Genomic DNA, 17,343 nt, shown 5'->3' on the forward strand with positions numbered 1-17,343 from the left:
TTTTCCACCACTGGAGACATTGTAGATATCCCCATAATCCACGAACGAAGAAAATCAAGCGGCTGCGTCCTGAGAGACGAGTTTAGCCCTAATTATGCATCAGTATGAAAGGCACAGTCAGTAACGTCGCCAAACGAGTTTGATATGGCTCTGGCGTTCATTATCTCCTTATTGGAGATATTTTGCGATACTCACGCCCTACTTTGGCCGGGTACCAGACCGATGTCGGATAAAGACGAAGATGAGACTCACCGATGCTGGAGTCCCTCCGGAAGACGTCCCTGTCGAAGAGATAGAAGGAGAGGTGTCTGAAGCTACGCGGGATCTCACAGTAGAAGTCCTCCCCATAGAACGGACTGGAAGGGAGAGAAGACGGAGACACAGCCATGGAAAATAAAAGGATTAACAGTCATTTCATTAAAATTGGAACGCACCTCACTAAGCTCAACCTCACAGATCAAAAGGCCTTTATCAAGTCAATATACTGTATATAGACGATATATGCATATTTAGACTTCATGAAGGCCTCTAATTTGGGATTAAAAAAATATATATATGCTTATAAATTAAAGATCCCAGGTTAAAGAGTCCAAATGAGGTTCATGATATCAGGCCGAAAATACTTTCTTTTTTTATTACTCCCCCAAGTGCCACAAGGATTTTTTTGGCCATATCTTCTCAAGTTGGACTTGAAAAAATAATGAAGGACAAAAATGAAGCTCAATATGGTAATAGTGAATGCATTATAATCTTTATCCACACTCGTCACTGATAATCAGAAAGGGTTTGGTCAAAATCGTATTCATTGTAAATGAGGAGAAATGAAGGGTTCATTAAATGAATAATTGTGAGCTGAGATGTGGCAAAACAGGACTGAACTGCCCCCACACTGTAGTGAACCCGTACACTGTGTGCGGAGAGGAGGGCGGCGGCCTGATCGGCACAGTTAACTGGGTGCGTTCAACAGCGCCGTGGCATGTTAGGGTTGTGTGCAGCGCCGCCTACTTAATGCATTAACGCACGGTCCACCGGGCGTCTGTTTTCCCAACAGGAGAGAAAAAAAAGAACCAGCGCCATTATGGATCCCCAAGAGCCAAGCCCAGCGCTGATAGAAGAAGCCCAGTGCGACTGAACAGACAGACAGACAGACAGACGGACAGACCGACAGACCGACAGACCGACAGACCGACAGATTTTGTACCTCGGCAACTTCTGAAAACACAAGTCCACAAATGCAGAATCGCAAAATACTGTTAATTCAATTTTGGTCAATTTCCGTGTACGGAAGTAGGAAGGAAACTAAATCTATTTTTATTTTTAAACGTACAGAGACATTTTCATGTGAAACCAGATTGAGGCTATATCAGCTTTAATTCAGTATTTGTGATCTACAAAAAAAAACATGTTTTTTTATTTTTTTGTATTATATTATTGATTTATTTATGTATGTATTTATATATAATGTATTTGTTTATTATAAATTAAAATCAGGCAATCTTTAACTAATTGAAAATAAGCAACTTTTCTTCTGATAAGAGAAGAAATTTCTCATTTCGCGCTGGCACTGGTCAGACAGCGCCTGGGACAGTGTCTTTACAGACTTGTGTCCAACCACCATTTCATTTGATCTCTGAGGTCTCTACAGGCTCCCGGCGGTTAATTCTTAACTACGTAACGTGCTACCCAAAAAAGGAGAGGCCTACAGGAATAGCCGCTTTTATTCTTAGCCAATCAGAATCCCCTATATTTGGACGTAAGCAGGGCGGCAAGTAGCTTACGCGGAGGTAGGTGACGACATGTCTTATGTGCGATCTCCCTTATATTGTGTTGTATAACTGTACAACTGTTGTTTAAGTAGGAATTCCTTTTAGTTTCGAGGAGTTGTTTTTTCAGAAATGTGGACGTTATTTATAAGCAGTGATGACAGTTGGAGATTTAACCAATTGGGGAGGTTTTACATTGGACTTTTACTTTGAGATTTTTCTAAATAAAAGTGTCATCAATAAAATGTATATAACTATATCACTATCCTCTCACTACTATCACAGGTTTATATTTAATGTCAGCCTTAGGTTTATTGTACATCAACATTTCTATCGCAAGTTCATCTTTCTGGTTCACTGTTTTTTTTTTTTACTAAGTTATATTTTATGTTAATCATAAGGTTTACTGTATATTGCCATTTGTTTTATTGTGTACAGTTAACTGTTTGGTTTATTGTATATTTACACATTTTTCAAACTAAAGATAAAAGTAGAAGCCAGGGTCGGCACGTACCAGAGGGACTTCTCGATGATCTTGGTCCTGAAGACCTCCTCCTGGTCCAGGTTGACGGTGCAGTAGCAGTCCCTCATCCTGTTGGGCCCTGGGTACGGAGGGATGTTCTTCGCTTCGCCTGCACCGAGGAGGAGGGGTGGGTAGAGGAAATGAGATTGATAAGATTACAATGCAAGAAAATATTTGCCATACAGTGATAACCAGTATATTTAAAGTGGTAATCCCTAGGATTATTTTGTTGAAAAAATCCCATATTTCATACTTTATTCAGCTGGCTCTTTATAAGAACCAGCCATTCAATGTGGTGGGGTTCACCCCCTTTACTGGCAAGAATGCAAAGATCGGGCATGCGCAAGAAGTGAAAAACAGCCATGTTAAATGTAATAAACCAGCGTAGCTTAGTTGTGGTCAGTAAACTGTCCACAAGATAAGAGATATCCCCCACTTTACACAGACAAACCCAGCGACTCATACATTGAGCTGAGCTTAGCTAATTTTCCATAGGGCAAGATTATATTGAAGAATTGAATAATACAAAATGGGGAATTTGACACTATCTTCACATAAATCCAAATAACAAAAATTCTCGGGTCACTGAATTTCTACAACTACTTCCACGGTAAGTTAAGTTAGGCAAATAAGACAACCAAGATATGATGATATATTAATACAATATTACCGAGAGACAATGGAGAATAAACAAGATTAAACAAAATGATCCACGTTTCCATTGTAGGGAGTGAATGTGTGTGTGAGTGAGTGAGTGAGTGATGTTAGATCTGTGAATGAAAGAATCTGCGTGGGACACCTCGGAATCCTGCCGAAGCTCAATCTGTTCATCAAACACATGTGACAGACAGCACTCCCTTTTACAAGAATGTAGTCCAACAACCCACTGGGACAGACACACACACACACACACACACACACACTGTATTCCAGCCTATATAATAATAAATAATTACATAATAATATAACTTCCTCTACAAAGCCCTGATTCCATTTTAGACAGACAGACACCCCCCCCCCCCCCCCCCCCCAAATCCTTGATCAAACATATTGGGATGTTGAAGAAAAGTGGTAGACTCATGGGGAACGGTTATGCATCTTAAAAGTTTGTGATGGGGAAAATAAAGCTTGTAAATAATAGTCTTGAATGGGGGCCCGTGTCATTGTACATCAATTGATACATTTCTATCTCTCTTCCCTTACACATCACCACATTTAACCATTGCTCCCAGCCACATTGCTGGTGTGCATGGGACAGATGAACTCCATTATCTCCGTCAACACCGCGTGGGGGCCATTTCTTCGGCGGGAAGGGGCCCCAAAGCTACCTGACTGTCCCCCCCCTAAAAAAGTCAACACACAGACACACAGACCGGCCCTTCTGGCATTTGCCAGATCTGCCCGATGGTCAGCACAGACCTGCTCTCAATCGTGTCCTTGTTAGAGAGCAGCCTCTTCACAAAGGCATAATGAGTCCCTAGGGGGGTTTAATGTTTACCCCACTGCAGGGTGATGCCGGGTGCCGCTGCATATTAATATCAACGCTTTCTCCCTCCACTTCTATGCCCTTTGAAGCAAAGTCCCTCCTGACAAGGAGGCGAGCACCGATGTTACATCGATTTGAAAGCAAAATATAAATATTGTCTTTGGGGGGGGGGGGGGTTAACCCTACGGCTTTTAAAGTACTGTATTGAAGATTAGGTTATTGTTATCTCCTTCTTTTCACGCCAAGAAACTGAATGTTGCAGAAGGCCCCAATACCATCACATACCTTTAAAGATTTAATGTTGCCATATTTTGGCCATACTGCCCATATTGCTCTTGCCACTAGTAGTGACTATGAGTGACCTTGGTCCTGTTTTATAATAAATTATGTTGCTGCTACTTTGGCCAACAGTACAGTAGATCTGCTCCGGCACGGGGAAGGTTTGGAAGGAAGAGAGACACATGCACGCGCACTCGCACACGCACACGCACACACACACACACACACACACACACACACACACACACACACACACACAATTGATGTTTGGACGGATTGGTGTTTGGACACATTGGGTTTTTGCCGCCTTGCTCAAGGGGCACTCAGCGGAGATCACCAGGTAACCTCGCAAAGGTCATCCCCTATTCTGTCATCTGTTTCGGTACTTCCTGTGATCTCAAATATATCATTTTGTACCGCAATAACAAACTCCCATGTTAACACAATCCAACCGGGTTCATTGCACTCTGCGTCCTATATGGAAACGTCAAGTATCACATCACACTGCAACTGTAGTTTTTTTCCAAACTCAATTATTTCACATCTCACATCACTAATGTCTAAATTAGGGTTAGGGACTCTTATGTCTAATAACCCTAATCCTAACTCTAACCCTCTCACCCCAACCATTGATTTGACGTCCTATTGGACACAGTTACCGCCATAAATCCAACCTTCACGGTCCTCCTCCACGACCCGCAAGTCTCATCAACAAGATTGGATTGCGGCTTCCAGGTCTCGTAACCAAAGCATTATGGGATTATCACAGCTTTGTCCACCCTATGGGTGTGTGTGTGTGTGTCTGTGTGTGTGTGTGTGTGTGTGTGTGTGTTGAGTTGACTCTCATTCTGTACTTGACACTTGATTGCTCTAGGCCTTCAGGAGGGTTAATGCAGAAGAAAACAAGCCGCACAAAAAGGCACATGACCACAAAATTAATTTGAAATTCATTAGTACATTAGCACCTCTAAGGGACCTAAACACACACACACAGACACACACACACACACACACACAAACAAAAAAAGGAAAAATGTATTAGAAGACATCAAAACAGGAAATGCCAAATAAATTCTCTGGGCAAAACGGACATAATTACAGCAGAAACAGGCGTCTCAAAGGACTTTGTTTCCCCCATGGTCAGTTACCTGTAGAAGGGTTATAATCTAGACTTGAAACCCAAGAAAGAATCTTCAGACAGAAATGGTCTTATTTACTTATACAAAAAACAGTCCACAAAACACTGTAAGCCTAAAATAAAAAAATAAAAAAGATGTCTTGAAATGTATTCTGCACCAGCATCGCCAGTCCATCCGCTTTAAAAAGTTACCATTGTCACAGAAAATAAGCAACTTTTTTTAAATTATATTTTCAATTATAATTATAACTTTGTACAAACATTTCTTTGACCATCAATTTATCCCTTATCATTGCAAAAAAAACATTTAGATATCATTTTTTACAGTGTGGATGTTCACATGTGCGCACTAATGTGTGTGTGTTTGTGTACACAGTATGATGCCAAGAGGAAGGATAAGTCATAACCTGCCTTTACGACACATCAGATTAGATAGCACCTTATAAAACCAGCTACACTAATCCGCTATCAACACCAGCCCACCTATCTATTCTTCTCCTCTTTCAATCCCCTTCATTCTCTCCCCCTTTTTACTCTCCCCTTTCTGTCAGAAAGACCACTTAGTAGGGGTGAGCAGTTCAATAGCTATATTACTGGCCATAGTCTTTCAAAGGCAGCAATTGAATTTAACTGCAAATAAAGTTGCAGTGTGCTACTTTACAATGCCAACCAATGTGAACCATATTTGTGACACGAGTTTTCAAAACATTTAATTCAATAATTGAATAATTTGTCTGATGAAATAAACAAAAAAGAAAACAAATAGATAAATGGAATATCATATAAATACATTGAAGATAGATAAAAAGCGAATATATATATATATATATATATATATATGTGTGTGTTATCACTGGGTGCGTTGCATTACATTTCACTGCATAAATGTATGAAAGTATGTATATGTATGTGACGGATAAACCGCTTGAATCTTGAATCTAAATATCTATATATATAAATATATATATATGCAAAATAAAAGAGAAATTCTCTCTATTTAGCATTGGCTTATGAAGTCAAATAAGAGGATTCTTTAACACATTAGGATTTTGAATTCCTTCATGTGAATCATAAGTGAATATTGTGACATTGATATTGTGTCAAGTCCCCCCGTGATTATCATATCTCTTCCAGATGGCCCATCTTATACAATGTCTCACTGTTTCACCTCCCTGTCATCCCTCTATCTCTTTTTTTTCCAAAATTCTTCTCTCCTCATAGTTTTCTCATTCTCAAACTCCTTTTTTTTTCTCCCTACTATGCTCTCTCATTCTCTCTCTCTCTCTCGCTCTCTCTCTCTCTCTTTCTTGCCCTCGCTCACCCGGTCTGGTTTTATTTTTCACTCTGTCTTCCTCGTTCCTTCAGGGCATGTGACTCATTGTGTATCCCCCCCGCCCCCCGCTCTCTCTCTCTCTCTCCTCGAGATTCGAGACAAGTGGGTTACCCAACAACAACGGCAGCTTTCTCTTTTCATCAGGATAGAGAATCATCGCTGTCGTCGTCCTTGGAGAAAATATCTTGCCCTAGTATCTCTCAGTGAAAGCACACACACACGCCCCTAAGCAACACGTATGCACGTGTGTGCCACAGGCACACACACACACATCGCGTGGGGGTGGAGAACAGAGCCGCAGAGAAATAATGAAGACGGGAATGCACCATAGAGAAAGAATGGGAGCGAGAGAGAGAGAGAGTGAGAGGAGAACTTCCCGGCAGAGGAGGCGGCGAAAAGAAGAGAAGGTGGTGGATGATGAAGGAAGGAAGGCGGGATTATCCCTTGAAGAGAGAGAGAACGATAAACAAACGCACCGACGTCAGGAAAGAAAGTGTGATGAATCTTCCCTGATCTCTCAGTATTTATACTGCATTTGTTTTTATGTTTTACCTCATTTGGTCATTTCATGCCATGTTACAAACCTCCATGTCATTTCAGATCCACCCATTCTCTTTTGCTTTGCGGTCACTCCCTTCCCTTCACTTGGTTTCCCCCACCTGCAGCTCATTCCCTTGTTAGTCCCTCAGTAAAAATACAGGTCAACTTCCCTTTGTTCTCTGCCAGATTATCTCTTACATTACACTGAGCTTTCCTGCACTACTAGCTTCCGTCTGAACCTCTGCCTGATTACCTGGACCCTGTTTCTCTGCCTGTTTCTGTTCCTTGCCGCATAAGTTTGCCTTCTCTGACTGATCTCCCGGTTTCTCCCGGTTTTGACCCCTGCCTGTTTTTTTGGAATAAGCCTTGTGGATTTCGACTTACCTGATTGTTTTTGTGTCGTGCTTTCACATTGATTCTGAGTCAGTGAGCGTAGCAGTACAATCAGGCCAGAAATTAACCCAGCCAACTCAGGACACTCTTAAACCATAAATGGTGGCACAGGCTTGTGCTCTACACCAACACGAGCAACAACTCACCGCCATTGCAGGGACTCCCCCGGAATCCGCTGCACGCCATGACGAACGTGTGGAGGTTCTCTGTGACGGATCCAGCGGCTCACTCTGGTCAGTGAAACAATAGCTGCAGCATTATCTACCAGTTCTCCTGCTCTCACCTCTCCGCCACTGAATGCTTCTACAGAGGTACCTGCTGGTCCTTCCTCACGCTCTGCTCGTTAATTTTTGAGCTGCGACCCCTCACATACCCCACCGAGAGGTCATGAGTGGCTTTCATGGTCACCCAGATCATGGGACGAGCTCAGGACTGGGGTACTGCCGAGTAGTAGAAGCAGTCGGACCTCTGCTTTTCGGTGACAGCCTTATCAGACGGTCTCCGTAGGATTTTGGACCATGCTACACCTGGCTGTGAGGCTGCTTGTGGACTTTCTAACCTGGTCCAGAGAGGCTGGTGAGTTATAAACTATTCCATTGAGTTTCAGAACCTCACAGCAGAGAACGATTGTAATTCCTCATGGCTGGCCGAGGCCTTTTACCACAGGCTTTCTAATGTCATCAAGGACGAGCTGGCAGCTCAGGATCAGGGCAGGAGGTGTGAGAGGGCACTGACCAGGTCTGACGTCTTCCACGACCACTAGCATTGCCTCCTCCCTGTCAGATCCTACCTCGAGTATCCCTAGCAACTCGGCGGAGCCCATGCAACTCGGCAGGACCAAGCTGTTGTCAGGGGAACGACAGCGCTGCGGGGGGAGAACTGCTATCTGTACTCGGGCCAGGGGGGCCATTACGTGTTGAACTGTCCGGTAAAAGGAGGGGCTCATCAGTCAACCAGAGGCCGCTGGTGAGCCATGCAGTCAACTCCAAAAGACCCTCTCATCCCTGCTCCTTGTTCACCTGGGATTGGCCAAACTGTCTCACATGGTATCAGTTCTCATTGACTCTGGAGCTGATGCTTACTTTTTGGACTCCCTCCTGGCAAAACAACTGGGGATTCCCCGGGAGCCTCTGTTGAAACCCCTGGACGCCAGAGCTCTTAATGGTCAGCTTCTCTGCTACATCACACTTGCCATACTAAGTAACCATCATGAAAGTCTTACATTCCACCTGATAGATTCTCCTCAATTACCGGTGATCTTTGGTTTCGCTTGGCTCCTGACACATAATCCAAAAATCGACTGGGAAACGGGTTCCATTCTTCAATGGAGTTTATACTGCAACTCAGTATGTCCCAGATCTCCTGACCCTAGTTCTCATCCTCCCGCAGAATTCCCTGACCTTTCTGGGGTACCTCCTGAGTATATGCCGCTGAAGGAGGTTTTCAACAAAGCTCAGGCCACCTCACTTCCACCTCATAGGCCCTACAGATTCGCCCACCACAGGCCACCAAGTGGGTTTTCAGGGACCTCCGGCACAGAAACACAGGCGATGGGGGGGGTTGATAACGCCAGTTTATTGTACAGCTGAGGCTAGGTGGAATTAGCCAGGAGCAGATGGAACATGTCATGACACAGGCACCTCCCTTGAGTGAGTGTGTGGACAGGGTTTTTAAACCTGATGCTCGTTAGCCCAACCAACGAGCATCAGGTGTGGCTGCTCAAGCCATCCCATCCACTACATACTCCCAACACCAAACTGAGGCCAGGGAGAATTCCTTACTGAAGCCTACCCCCCCCCCCACCAAGCAGAGAACAAAAATGAAAATAAATGCTTTAAACATACTCTGACACAGGGTTACTATACCTAAAAAATACAGACTCTGACCCAGGGTTCATATAACTTAAATTAATAAAACACTGGACTCTGAAACAGGGTTCCCATACCTCATACAAAAAAAATGTCCAAAAGAAAATTAACAGGTCCCCTCCCAGAGGACCTGAGTTCCCCGCCCAGAGGACCTGAGTTCCCCGGAGCAGCATGGTCGACCGGCCTCCTTCCACCATGGCGCCGACAGACTGCCCCCTCCTCCCTTCTGGAGTGTGGGGCCTCGGGCTGCTGCGCTGCTGGTGAAGGCATGGCCGGACTTGGCTGCTGTGGGGGCTGCTTGGAGGGGTGGCCTGGCTGCTGGGCTGCTGGATGGTCCCGGCAATGCCTGCTGGGCGGAGAAGCTAGCCGCCAGTGGTTACCTGTTGTGGTTGCTGCGCTGCTTCTCCCCCGGTGCGCCGCCGGACCCCCCAGGTGCTGCTGCTGCTAGTCGGAAGAGGGTTGGTGCTGGGGCCGCCCGTTAGTCCACTGGTGGCTCCAGGGCGTCTTTGGATGGCCCTTCTGTGTCCCTTCCCTGTGCCAAGCCCCACATTGGGCACCACTGTGGCAGTTTTGCCACCACACGCCACCTAAGTGGCGTGTTCATGGACCTCCAGTACAGAGGCACAGACAGCGGGGGTTGATACCACCAGTTTATTGTAGAGATGAGGCTAGGTGGAATTAGCCAGGAGCAGATGGAACATGTCATGACACAGGGCTCCCATCATCAATGAGTGTGTGGATGGGGTTTCTAAACCGGATGCTTGTTAGCCTAACCAACGAGCATCAGGTGTGGCTGCTCAAGCCACCCCATCCACCACATACCCCCAACACCAAACTGAGGCCAGGAAGAATTGCTGGCTGAAGCCTAACCCCCCTTAAAACAGACTCTGACCTAGGGTTACGATACCTAAAAATACAGACTCTGACTCAGGGTTCCTATACCTTAAATAAATAAAACACTGGACTCTGAAACAGTCCAAAAAAAATCGCCAGGTCCCCTCCCAGAGGACCTGAGTTCCTCGGAGCAGCACAATCGACGGTGTGGCCGGACTTGGCTGCTGCTTGGCTGCTGGATGGTCCCGGCGATGCCTGCTGGGCGGAGAAGCTAGCTGCCAGCGATTACCTGTGGTGGTTGCTGCGCTGCTCCTCCCCCAGTGCTCCACCGGAGGTGCTGCTGCTGCCAGTCGGAAGAGGGTTGGTGCTGGGGCCACCCATTGCACCGCTGGTGGCAGTTTCGCCACCACATGCCATCCTAGTGGCATGTTCAGGGACCTCCGGCACAGAGACACAGACGACGGGGGTGGGGGGGTTGATAACAAAAGTTTATTGTAGAGCTGTAGAGTTTTTTAACTGCTCAAGCCACCCCATCCACCACATGCAGTATTGAGCTTCTTCCTGGTTCTATGCCCTCGAGGGGCGGACAATACTCCCTGTCCATCCCTGAGACTAAGGCCTTGGAGGCCAACGTCCAGGAGTCATTGGCAACAGGTATTTTTCGATCCTCTTCATCTCCAGCTGGAGCAGGCTTCTTCTTCGTGAGGAAGAAGGACAAGTCACTGCGACCCTGCATTGACTACCGTGGTCCGAACGATATAATGGTGAAGAACAGGTACCCCCTAACACTTATATCTTCTCCTTTCGAACTCCTGCAGGGACCAACGATGTTCCCCAAGTTGGATCTCCAGAACACTAATCATCTGGTCCGCATCAAGGAGGGAGACGAATGGAAAATGGCTTTCGACAACCCCAGGGGACATTATGAGTACCAGGTCATGCCCATTTGTCTCTCCAGCGCTATTGCAGTCTTCCAGGCAATGGTGAATGATGTTCTCAGAGACTTTACTGATGTAATTGTTTTTTCCTACCTGGATGATATCCTTATCTTCTCCAGATCTGAGCAGGAGCACATACACCATGTCAAGTGTGTTGCCCAGAGGCTTCTGGAGAACAAGCTGTTCGTAAAAGCCGAGAAGTGCTAATTCCATGTGCCCAAGGTCTCATTCTTGGGCTTTGTGATTGCTGAAGGGAATGTGTAGATCGTCCCAGCCAAGGTTCAGGCCGTCCTCGACTGGCCGGTACTGGCCTTCATGAAGAAGTTGCAGGAGTTCTTGGGGTTTGCCAACTTTTACAGAAAGTTCATCCGGAGCTATAGCATGGTGGCGGCACCAGTCACTGCACTGACCTCCGCAAGTTCTCCTTTTCTCTGGTCATCTCTGGCGGACAAGGCCTTCGTGAGTTAAAGAGATGGTTCGCCTCATTACCTATTCTCAACCTGCCTGACCCCTCCTGTCAGTTTGTTGTGGAGGTGGATACCTCATATTTGGGTGTAGGGGCCCTGCTCAGCTGCTGTCAACCAAAAACTTCACCCTGTGCCTTTTAGTCTTGCAAGTTAGCCCTGCAGAGCACAATTATGTCATTGGGAACCAGGAGCTGTTGACAATTAATGTGGTGTTGCAGGGGTGGAGGCACTGGTTGGAGGAAGCAGAGCAACCGTTCATTGTCTGGAATGACCACAAGAACCTCGAATACATCTGGTCAGCCAAGTGGGTGAGTCCAAGACAGGCCAGGTTGGCACTGTTTTTTAAATTAATTTGACTCTCCTTTATATGACCGAGATCAAAGACCACCAAACCTGATGCCATTTCTCACGTCTACCAAGCTGAGGGTCATCCTTCACAGCCAGAGGAGATTCTGTCCCGATTCTGCATGGTCGGTGTGGTTACCTGGGAGGTGGAGCGGAAGGTAAAGGACTCTCTTTCTAACCGCCCATCTCCCAGAACATGCCCTGATAACCGCCTTTCTGTGCCAGCATAGGTACGCTCTCATGTTCTGCAGTGGGACACTTCTAATGGTTAGCTTGCCATCCACGGGTAGCCAGGACTCTCTCCCTTATCCGACATATATGGTGGGAATCCATGTAGTTTGTGGCCGCATGTCCTGTATGCTCACAGAACAAGTTCTCCCATCAAACCCCAGCTGGTCTCCTCCAGCCTCTGCCCCTTCCCCGTCATCCAACATCTCTCTGGACTTCGTCACGGGGCTCCCCGCATCAGAAGGTTACACTACTATCCTCACTGTGGTAGATAGGTTCTCCAAGGCTGCTCAGTTTATTCCGCTGTCTAAATTGCCCACGGACTGAGAGATGGCCTCTAGTCATGCTAAATCAAGTGTTTAGAGTACATAATCTCACTAGAGACATCGTCTCTGATAGGGGGCCTCGATTCACTTCTCGTTTCTGGAGTTTTGCAGTTTGCAACTGCAGTTGCAGTTTTCCTGGGGGCTACAGCTTCTTACCCCGAGAGCCCCTTACCGCTTGGGGATGAGCCCAGAAAGCTGGCTCCATGCTTTGTAGGGCTATTCCCCATAGCCAATGGCCAAGATTATCAACCCAGCAGCTTTTCACCTGCATCTTCCCTGGTCTCTCTGCATCCATCCCACCTTCCACATCTCAAGGAGAGTCTGCTTCAGACTCTTGCTTCCTCAAGACTCCCGCGCCCACAATCATTGATGGGTTTCCTGCTTATACGGTCAGTTGCCTACTGAGGTCTCGGTGCAGAGGAAGGGGTCTTCAGTATCTGGTAGATTGGGAGGGATACGGACCTGAGGAAAGGTCCCTACATGTGCCATCCTGGACCCATCCCTCATCCATGACTTCCAACGAGACCATCCAGACCAGCCTGGTGAGACGTCAGGGGACGTCCATGGGGGAGGGGATTCATAAAGTCATAAATTCTCCCTCATCTCCCAGTATTTATATATTTTTTCATGTTTTATTTTCATCTGGTCTTTCCTCATGCCATGACACTATGTCACTAACCTCCATGCCAATGCTGTCACCCCCTTCCCTTCACCTGATTTCCCCTGCCTGCAGCACATTCCCTTAGTTAGCCCCTCAGTGTAAATACCAGTCCACTTCCCTTTGTTCCCTGCCAGATTGTCTCTTGCATTACACTGTGTTTTCCCACACTACTACATGTTTCCTGTACCTTCCGTCCGAACCTCTGCCTGTTTTACTGGACCCTGATTCTTTGCCTGTTCCTTGCCGGATAAGTTTGCCTTGTCTGACTGATCTCCTGGTTTTGAACCCTGCCTGTTTTTTGGAATAAACCTTGTGGATTTGGACTTCTTACCTGATTGTTTTTGTGTCGTGCTTATGGGTTCACACCCGTTCTGAGTCAGAAGAATGCGAGCGAACGTGTCATTTCTTCTTCTTCATCCAGTTCTTCCCTTCTATTTTCAGCGCCTGCCGAACGCGCTCTCTCACACACACACACACAAACAGTAAAACCCTGCTTTTTTCCGTTGTGCACACACACACACACACACACACACACACACACACACACACACACACACACACACACACACACACACACACACACACACACACACACACACACACACGCGTTCACTGAGGCTCTCAGTAGTGCTCGGCAGACCGACCTGGCTCCCCTACCAGGCCTGGGAACACGCAGCCGAGAGGGGGGGGGGGGGGGGGGGGGGGGAAGAGAGAGAGAGAGAGAGAGAGAGAGAGAGGGAGGGGAAAAATGAGGGGTGGGTGACAAAGAAAGAAAGAAAGAAAGATGGGTGAGAGAGGGGTGGGGCACAGAAGTCAGTCAGATCGAAAAGCTGGAGAGTGGCTCGCTTTGGAGAAAGCTACGTCAGGAAATGAGATGAGGAGAAAGGAATTTCCACTGGATCCAAGATGTAGTTTAAAAGGCACCGAACAACCCAGTTACGCCTGGAAGTGTGTGTGTGTGTGTGTGTGTGTGTGTGTGTGTGTGTGTGTGTGTGTGTGTGTGTGTGTGTGTGTGTGTGTGTGTGTGTGTGTGTGTGTGTGTGTGAAAGAGTGTGAGAGGAGAAAGAGAGTGAGAGAGGAGATATAAAGAACGAAGAGAAAGAATTACACCAATATTACCGGGAAGTTGCATCAAAAGAAGCAAAACATGACTGTGATTCAGCTCTTAATTTAAAAAAAACTAAATTGCAAAATAACCCAGAAGATGCTTATATCGTGCTGGATTGTGGCAGAATTGGCTAAGTGCAGTAGTATTTGGGAGAAGCATCAGGAGTCGTTTTTTATCGCCCCGCAAAGGATTCCCCGCACAGAGGCAAGAAACATTTCTAAGCGTTAAAACCAGAAAACACCAACATCCAAACGCTGACTCGAGGCTAAAGCGGGGGTATCTGAATTACAAAATATCCGCAGCACAAACGGTCTAAATCAAAGTCACGTCATCACACCAACTGATTCGAACGAACGGAGGAGGGGTCGGAGAAACAGAACCGCTCTGTACCAACACCACTGCGTGTTTCAACCGAGTCCCTTGAAAGGAGCCAAATCACGCCAAAAGAGGCAAACTTTTCATCGCTCATCGGAGGCCACAGTGAGGAAGTCAGGTAAAGCGAATTCAGACTAAGTGGTTCTGGCCAGATTTTCCCCTCACCGACGGGTTTTGGAGTTGCCGAGCAAAGCCCCAGATTGGAGGGAAATCATTGCATGCTCCTGTGAGTGACTAGTCTGTGGTGTGAACTGCACACGACTCAATCGGACTGCTACTCGGAGCAGCAGCCAGAAACAGATTTTTCTTCTCTGGGTTTTTAACATATTTCTCATTTAAATTCTGCTTTTATTTTTTATTTTTTTTTAAGTGATCAAGAATATAATAAAAAATAAATAATCCTGTCCCGCGCATAGTCTCGCGGCATTTCCAGTGTCAATTCTCACGTGTGTTTTCGTGACAAAACGTAGCTTGGAGACCCGACAGACTCGTCAGGATTCATTCTGGTGAAAGATGTTGTAATGTGTGACCCCCTGTCGCTGATCAGTCATAGTAGTGTGCAAACCACAAGACTGCAAGATTCCCGATCACAAGACAGAAACTTGTGTAGTGTGAACAGTACAGTGATCTGGTCAAGAAATACAACTATACAACTCAACTCTAACTTAATGATGCTGATCGCAAATAACACCCTGCACCCCTTGGCCGAAATCACTGTGAAGTCGACCAAACAGGGTGGCATTCGGGAATGAGGGGGTTGGGGAGGGTCATGAATCCCTGCAACAGCTGCATGGAGAGATGCATTAAGAGGTGCAGTGTAAAAAGACGGTTTACAATTACAGATGAGTTCCGCCACGCCATGCTGCGCGCCACATTCCTCCAGTCCTTTTGATAAACCGGCGTTCGGTTACTGATCAAGCTAACCCCTCCGCGTGTTGTTGCAGCGAAGGGCTAATGTTCACACCGATACTTGGGTTTCGATGGAAAAATGCGTAGAGGAGGAGAAAAAAAAACAAAAACCCGACTTATAAACGCACGCGGGCAACACGAGAGAACGCGAGTTTCCACTTTCCACATCTGCTTGCAAGTCAAATTAAGCAAGTCGTACTCGGAGTCACTCAGAATGTGACCGGCATTGCGTTTCAACCTGGCTGGAGTTCTTTTTCTCTTTTTTTTTTTTTCCACTGGAAGTGTAACAACTCCATTAGGGAGAGAGACCGGGCGTGGAAAGTGACAGAAGGTGGTGTTCGGGAGAACATGTAACTCTAACATGTAATTCTCTGCGAGGAATACGATTGAGCCGCGACTTTAATACCTTCAACGGCCTGAGCGACTGACGCAAATGGCTGTTGTGTTCTCTATGCAAAAGAGTGCTCCCATGTAAAACAGTAACATAACACAGTAGGTGAAAGTGAACCTGAGCTGAATGTCCATTATCCGATAATTGCCGGTTTTTGACCAGGAAAATCTGCTGAAGTCCAACATATTTAAATCTCTCCCCCCATAATGTCCGGTGAAAATAATTCCTTCCAAGCGCAATTTGAATAAGTCAAGCACTTATTCCTCCAAACAAATTGTGTTTGGAGGAATTTTTTATATATGGATCATTTCGTTAAAAAAGTCTGCAGATCTGTTCATTTCCGCGCTCTGCAAGTTGCAACGGGAAGCCAATCAGTTTGGACGATCAATGAAGTTGATCTGAAAGCTTCACCTCTGACCAATCACATTTGTTGATATACAACTAAGACCCGCCCCCTCCCTTGTGGACAGCGTCTAGAACTCTGAGGAGAAATAGAAAGATTATGTTTCGTTGGGACACATACATCCATAGTTTGGCATTTTTTTGGATATTTAAGTTCCGACCCAAAGCAGACGGTTAATATTCATTGTGTAAAATATGTAAACAAGACGTCCTGATGAAGACGGACAACACCACAAACTTTATTATTTATTTAGACCTACTTACTATATTTATTTAGATTTCATCAAAATGTTATTTTAGTGAAATGTTAATTAAAGCAGCTGCACTTGTTGCTTATTGTTCCCGAACTTAAATTATTTGATTTCAAGCAGTAATCTTCCCAATATTTATTTTTTAAATGGCGTTAACTGACGGGACTTATTTTATTTTGAATATTCAATAAAAAATATTATACATCTACATGCCTTGATTATGTCATTCTATATATAGCCTGCATATCAACTGTTTTTAAGCCCAATAAACACAGATAATATTTGACAAGAATCTCTCCCTTTTGTCCGGGAAATTGAAATCTCCCGGGACACGTTGACCGGCACCAACTTTTTTGAACCGAAACGCTGAGCTGAAATGATTTCCGTTCGGGACATCCAACTGACAACTTAACCTTCACCACCAGCAGCAGTGCACCCCACCCTGTCACTTGCTACCAACTGCAAGGACAGGAAGGGGAAAGTGTAAGCACTGTGCAAGAGTTTGTCCTGTGTGTGTTAAGTTGACATTTCTAGCGTTGCCAGAGGAGTGTTGCTGTGGTTGCAAGATTGCAAGACCAGATTTCAATCAGCGGGGGGGGGGGGGGGTAGTAAGTTGCTCCATTGCTCTTAAGCCAGCTTCTGCATAAATGATTTAGTTGTGCACATCAAGCACCACTGCACTGTAGCAACTACCCTTGCAGCTTGTAACACACTTCGAAAAGATTCTTTCTCGCAGCAGTGAGACAAATGCATGTACTTGAAGTCGCTTTGGACAGAAGCGTCTG

The 17,343-nt window shown here is 45.8% G+C and overlaps 1 protein-coding gene across 1 annotated transcript in view; it reads right to left on the minus strand.

The window, feature by feature from the left end:
- The window catches only part of rasa3 (RAS p21 protein activator 3), a 47,942-nt gene that overhangs the window by 26,145 nt on the left and 4,454 nt on the right, over window positions 1-17,343 (minus strand). Inside the window, exons 2-3 of the mRNA XM_079997848.1 lie at window positions 2,278-2,395; window positions 253-356 (exon numbers count right to left, since the gene is read on the minus strand). Coding sequence (XP_079853974.1) covers window positions 253-356; window positions 2,278-2,395 — 222 coding nt within the window. The remainder of the gene's footprint in view (window positions 1-252; window positions 357-2,277; window positions 2,396-17,343) is intronic.

The sequence above is a fragment of the Zeus faber genome (genome assembly GCF_960531495.2).
Source record: "Zeus faber genome assembly, chromosome: 3".
Taxonomy (NCBI): Eukaryota; Metazoa; Chordata; class Actinopteri; order Zeiformes; family Zeidae; genus Zeus; species Zeus faber.